Below are 6,457 nucleotides of genomic sequence, written 5' to 3'. Positions count from 1 at the left end.
ACAGGCCATCAGGAAGCGAGATGCAGTGGCGGAGCCTGGGTCCTGTCTGCCAGGGGCTTCCAGCCCTGAGACCACTGTGGGATGAGGAGGGCTCAGAGCTGCCCGCCCTCCCACCACTAGCGGCTGCTCTGGGTGACGGCCCCTGCGGTCTTTCTGCGAGAGGCCGTGTGCCGGCTGCTTCCATGGGAATGAGTGCACTGAGGGTCCTGGGAGGGAAGCCAGTAGGCCGGCCTTTTCACGTTCTCCTCGTAAACCGAGATCCAGGGGACCCTGGGTACCGCACTCATACCCGAGAAGTACACCGTGTGTGTGTGTGTGTGTGTGTGTGTGTGTGTCCCTGTGTGTGTGTCCGAGCGCTCACCTGTCTGAGGGCCAAGCATGCTCTGTCCATTGAAAGCAAATGTGTTTCCAAGGTTAGAGGCATGAGGGGGTGCCACACTCAATTCACTGGGATGCAGTCAAGGTGTGGGGAGAGCAGAGCCCTCCCAGCCAACAGCACCAGGCACCACCGTGTGCCGGCAGACGAGATGGCTCCTGGGGACGTTGCAGGCCCGGCAGAGTGTCCGTCATCAAGCCGGCGCTTCTGTGTAGGTTGTCATCTCCTCATCTGAAATGGGGCCTTGGTCCTGGTCTAAGTTTTCTTGTAAATGAAACACACCAGTTATAACTTAGATCTGATGCCGATGGAGTAATTGGGTTGCATAGCTATGAAATGTTCTCTGTTTTTGAGGGGAAGACTTTTTCATTTGTTACCACCATGATTGTGCTGTTTTACCTCTTAAAACATTGCCCTGTTGGAGTATCTCGGCATCGGTTTCTATTTGTGTAGCATAGCGATCACATGTTTACCAGGGCCTTGTCTGTGCCGGACTGTGTGCTGGAGTCCTGTCACACGATGGCCGGCAGAACTGAGTAAGTCAATTTTAGAAGTCTGGGTGCTTCCCGCGCGTTCCGGCGGCCGTCAGAGCACAGTGGCCACGAGCTGAGATTTGGAGCCATACTGCCTGCATCGTTGGTTCCCAGCTCATCACTTCCTAGCTGAGCGAGCTTGTGTGGGTGACTTCAGTGACTCACTTTGTCATCTATAGAATGGAGACAGTGCTGTGGCCCTGCTCACAGGGTGGTCTCAAGGCTTCTGTGAATCCGTGTGTGTCTGGTGCTAGCACGTGGTGAGCACTGGGTCTGTGTTTGCCATAGTTCTTAGGAGTAAGTGAAAATACACCCAGCACAGTAATTACAATGGGCTCGAATCTTGCATTCTGTAAGCTGTAACTCTGGTCCTCCTGACAGAGAATGTGATTGACATTCACAGGTGTGGGAATGGCTATGCGGAAAATGGGCGCCATGGCCAAGCCAGACTGTGTCATCACTTCCGACGGCACACACCTCACCCTCAGAAGCGAGAGCACGTTGAAGACCACCCAGTTCTCATGCAACCTGGGAGAGAAGTTTGAAGAGACCACAGCAGATGGCAGGAAAACTCAGGTCAGGCATCACTTACACACTCACAGAAGCTTCTAGAATGATAGATTGTATGAATAACATTCTGGCATTTACAAGCAGGAGCTGCTGAATAAAAGACATCTCAAGTTATTTTATGACTCGAGTTGACAAATTAGTGTGAAAGGACCAGTATCACAACTTAGTCTACTTTGTAAAACTAGTTTAAGGAACATGAGCATTTGAGTGTCTCTTATGTGCATCTAGGTTGACAAGCATCAACTATATTATGAGTGAAACTGGCTTGAAGTAGACGCAGAATGGGAAAGCTGAAAAAATGTTGATCAAGGAGGTTATGCGTCACGGGACCTGCCCGGTAACGTCCTCTGGAAAATTAAAAAGTGCACTTTATCTCTGCAGACCGTCTGCAACTTCGTCAACGGCGCGCTGGTCCAGCACCAGGAGTGGGACGGGAAGGAGAGCACCATCACGCGGCGGCTGGAGGGCGGGAAGCTAGTGGTGGTAAGTGCCGGCCTTTGGCCTCTCGGGCGCGTTCGTAGTTCACAGAACTGTGTGTCGCAGATCGTAAGCAGGGCAGCGAGGCCGGGGTAGAAAAGGGCACAATGACTACTTAAGCACTGAACACTACAAAGTCCTCTGTGGGACAGAGAAGAGAGGGGATGGGCAGGGGTGTTGCCGGGCTGGGTCCACTCCGGGCCCTGCTGTGACTGGCCAGCATCATAGGCAACCCACCAAACTGCCCACTGGGGCATACAGTTTCCATTTCTTTAAACTGAGGTACTGCCCGGGCAGGTGGGGCTCAGTTAGCTGGAGCATCGTCCTGTACACCTCAAGGTTGCGGGTTTGATTCCCGGTCAGGGCACATACCCAGGTTGGGGGTTCAATCCCTGGTCGGAGTGCACATGGTAGGCAGCCAATCAATGTTTCTCTCACATTGATGTTTCTCTCTACCCCTCTCCCTTTTCCTCTCTCTAAAATCAATTTTTTAAAAACACACTTTAAAATGAGGAATACTGTTTGTCAAGACCAAATGAGTAATTTAGATACTACAAATCAGTACATTAGTTCAGCTAAACACATGCATATCTTAAGCAAAATAACAGGTTCTAGCTTTACAAAACCCAGGAATCCTAACATGTATCTTCATCTGTAAAACAGATGACAAGGTTTCATAGGATTCTGATCCTAGCACTTACCTTCCACCGTTGCCCTAGGACACAAGATCTAACTCATCAATATCATTCTCTCTCCCAGGAATGCGTCATGAACAATGTCAACTGTACTCGGGTCTATGAGAAAGTGGAGTAAGAATTCCATCATCCTTCCAGGCGGGAATTAGCCATGAGGATAAACAAGCTCAGTTCAATGAGCAAATCTCTCCACGCGTTTTTTCCCCTTTACTGTGTTCAGTTATCACAACCATTTTACATGCAACTATTTCTGAGTTGGTTTAATTAAGATCGACCGTTTCGTTAGTAAATAAATGTGTTTATGCTATACCACTGTTGTATGCTTTTTTTTAAGAAAAAAAAAACTTTATAGGAAATTAGGGATGAGTTTTAACAATAATGAATTCCATAGAGTCTGGGGTAGTCTTGTGGGTACTATATTGAAATTATATAGAGAGCTACTTCTGTGACAGATACACTACCCATCACTTAAGCTTGCCCCATGCTATTTGAACTATGTGTCAACTTGAGAATCTTAAATTCGTGGCAGAGACAGTTGTCATGGAAAAATAGCCATAAACACTTTGTAATTTAAATATTGAAATTAGGCCAATTAATAAGCTTACAGTGGCCCCTCCATGTTCAAGTGAAAGGAAGAGTCACACGTCTCTTACCTCAAATGAAAAGCTAGACGTGAGCAAGCTTGGGAGGAAGGCAGGTCGGAAGCTGAGATAAGCTGAAAGCGCGGCCTCTTGTACCAAACAGTCAAGTTGTGAAAGCAAAGGAAACACCCTTGAAGGACATTGAAAGTGCTGATAGGAGTGATAAGAAAGTGAAAGGGCCCCACTGCCGGTATATAGACGTGTTAGTGGTCTGGACGGATCAAACCAGCCCCAACATTCCCTCAAGGCAAAGCCTCACCCACAGCAAGGCCCTCACTTCAGTCCTGCGGAGGCTGCGGAGGGAAAGTGGGCCTGAAAGTGAAGCTGCCGAGGTTGCTCATGAGGTCTAAGGAAAGACGCCACCGCTTCATTGCGGTCGGGAACTGAACCTGCGTTGTTTTCTATGGGACCATGCTGCTCTCCACAGGCTTCTCTATCTGACTTTCCATTGTTGTAATATAACCCGCAAATCACACAAGGGCGACACAAGAAGTCGAATTAAAGAGTCACATTTATTGCAAATCCGGGACTATGAGGGAGCATTTCGCTCTCCCAGATCTCATAGTGCCCGCCCCAGCCCCAACACCAGATTTATATAGGCAAAGATCACAAAGGTGTTGATTACATCCCAAGGTTTGGAATGAGGAACCTGGTTTGCAAAAATCAGTTTACAGAAGCAGAAGCAGCATGTTGTCTAAATTATAGTTTTGGGTCTCCAAGATCACTGCATTGACAGAAACACAATATCTAGAACTCTCGGGTCTGAAAATGAGGAACCTGGTTTACAAAAAAGCAGTTTACAGAAGCAGAAGCAGTTTACTTAAACATGTTATCTAAATTATAGTGTGTGGGTCTCTGGAACACTGAGTCAACAGGGACACGTTAACTGGAGCCCTCTGACCTTGGGATAACTGTGCTGTCCTTCCCAGGTAAAGGAAAATGTGCTTTCTAAGACCAGTATGACCACAACCAATAGGATATTCACATTACAATCAATACGGTATTTAATCAAATGGGGTGATTTATATAATTCAGAAAATTAAAATAACTTGTCTATTATTTTAGCAAGCAAATAAGTACAGAAACTAAACAGCAGGGTTAGAGTTAAACCACAGTTTCTACCTGAGATGATTGCTACCATACTTCACCATCTTGGTTATTTTCGTCTCCATCCTAGAGCTCCTCTTTCGTCCCCTCCTCCTGCTTCTGACAACAGTACATTTATGTCCCTGGGCCAATATTTCAGTGTTATGATGCTCAGAGCCACCTCAGATGGGTGTTCACTGTTGTGTTCTGCATGACTCAGTTGAGAAAAGTGAGTCCAGGCAGCGGCCCCCAGCCGCACGGCAAGCCCACAGCAGACTGGGGAGCAGTGTGTCCGACATGTCTTGGGCCACTGCCTCCCACCACGTCCTCACTTCCATCCTTCAGCTCATGGGCGGGCATTGCTCGAGAGCCATGTTGCCCACGATGCGGAGCCCTGACTCGGTGGGTGAGAAGTTCTCTGCATTGTGCTGGGCTGCAGCAGCATCGAGGGATCAGCGTCTTAAAGTCATTGCCACACAACGCCCATGGCCCCCCTCAGCCTACCCCGAGCACCCCGTACATTCCAGGTGTCTTCTAAGTGGCACCGTACCTTGTTGAGAATCATGGGGTAGAACAGGATCTGAACTTTATATTACCTGGTGTCAATTAAGCCCTTCTTTCTGCCAAGCGAACCTTTAACATCAATAGACCCTTATGCAGAGGCATGAACTAGGCCTGCAGAGGGTGTGTTTTCCTCGGAACTGGTGAGCCCTGGAGTGTGTCCTGTTAGTTCTAAGCACACAGGTCTCCGGAGCCTCCCTCTGTCCCCGATCTCCCAGCTCTCCCGGTTCCTTCCTGGGCTTCAACACCCGCTGCCCATAGCCTGGTGGACGGGTCCCTGTGGATGTCACGTCTGGTTTCAGACTAGCTTAGCCTTCTAAACTAGAGCGCAATGATGTATGTGCTTGGGTTTTGGAAGCAGGCAGTCCTGAAATCCAATTCTAGCTTTTTGCCCTTTAAGAGCTGTGTGACTTAGGGCAAGTTTCTTAACTCTTCTGAACTCTAGTCACATCCTTTGTAAATATATGACATTGCCTGACCTGTGGAGCTGATTGAAGATTCGGTGGGATGTGCACAGGAAGCACAGGGCCCAGCGCACAGCGAAGGCTGCGTGTCTCCAGCGCGCCCAGTGGGCCTTTCTCAGTGACCGAAAAGCCCGGTGACACCGCACCGTCCAATCTGGTGGCAGTAGCCACACGCAAGTGGGTATTGAGCACTTGAAATATTGTGAGTGCAACTGAGGAACTGAATTTTTTACTTTGATGTAACTTTCATCAACTAAAATGTAAATCTGAATCCCACAGATGGTTAGTAATGGACAGCACAAGACACTAATCGCTTGTTTTCCAAAATCAAATTTCTTATTTTTTATTCTAACCCATACCTCTTGTATTCTCCATGTCAATCCATGGGAATGTTATTTTTCCAGTTTCCTGGCTAAACACGTTGGAGTCATCCTCATCTTTTATCTTTCTTTCCCACACCATAGCTAATCTATTAGCAAACGATTTCCGCTTTATCTGCAGAATCTATTTAGAAATTAATGAGTACTTCTCATCTCTTCCACAGACACCACCCTGGTTCAAACCCCACCAGCATCTCTCCCCTGGCCTCCTTGTTTGCATGTTCATTCTCCCAGAGCGAACATCCTAAAGTATGTCACTCCTGGTGAAAATCTCCATTAGCTTCTCATAGTAGAAGCCAAAATCTTTACCGAGGTCCAAGCTGATCTTGCCCATGTCTCACTTCTCAACATCCCCTCCTGATTTCTTCTCCTCACACAAACATTTTCCTCCAACCACTGGCCACTGATGATGCAAATGTGTTCCTGCCCCAGGGCCTTTGCACCTCCTACCACCTCTGCCTGTGCTGAACTTCCCTGGGGAAACTGCGGCCCAGGCTCCCTCAGCTTTCTCACTTCCTTCAGGTCTGTTCTCAGATGTCATCCTGGCAGTGAGTCATTCCCAGACCACAGTGTGTATCAGGGCTACACCCTCCCCTGCTCTCTATTCCCCTACGCCGCCCTTGCCTTGCCACCAGTCCTGACTGACTATATATTTACTTGTTTGTGTTTTATTA

At 48.1% G+C, this 6,457-nt stretch overlaps 1 protein-coding gene across 1 annotated transcript; it reads left to right on the top strand.

The window, feature by feature from the left end:
- The first annotated feature begins 562 nt into the window (after positions 1-562).
- On the top strand, positions 563-2,960 carry FABP5 (fatty acid binding protein 5). Its single transcript, XM_014467507.2, has 3 exons — positions 563-1,485; positions 1,861-1,962; positions 2,716-2,960. The coding sequence occupies exons 1-3, from the start codon at positions 1,321-1,323 to the stop codon at positions 2,767-2,769; spliced, it is 321 nt and encodes a 106-aa protein (XP_014322993.1). The 5' UTR covers positions 563-1,320; the 3' UTR covers positions 2,770-2,960.
- Positions 2,961-6,457: the final 3,497 nt, after the last annotated feature.

The sequence above is a fragment of the Myotis lucifugus genome, unplaced genomic scaffold, assembly GCF_000147115.1.
Source record: "Myotis lucifugus unplaced genomic scaffold, Myoluc2.0 scaffold_400, whole genome shotgun sequence".
In the NCBI taxonomy this organism is placed as follows: Eukaryota; Metazoa; Chordata; class Mammalia; order Chiroptera; family Vespertilionidae; genus Myotis; species Myotis lucifugus.
This window is presented reverse-complemented; position numbering and strand designations above follow the sequence as displayed.

What these genes read in the sequence shown, in the direction of transcription:
- FABP5 (XM_014467507.2), top strand. Translation starts at nt 1,321, where the DNA reads ATGGCTATGCGGAAAATGGGCGCCATGGCCAAGCCAGACTGTGTCATC. An exon ending in CAGATGGCAGGAAAACTCAG is followed by an intron (nt 1,486 to 1,860) that starts GTCAGGCATCAC and finishes TTATCTCTGCAG; the next exon opens with ACCGTCTGCAACTTCGTCAA. An exon ending in AGGGCGGGAAGCTAGTGGTG is followed by an intron (nt 1,963 to 2,715) that starts GTAAGTGCCGGC and finishes TCTCTCTCCCAG; the next exon opens with GAATGCGTCATGAACAATGT.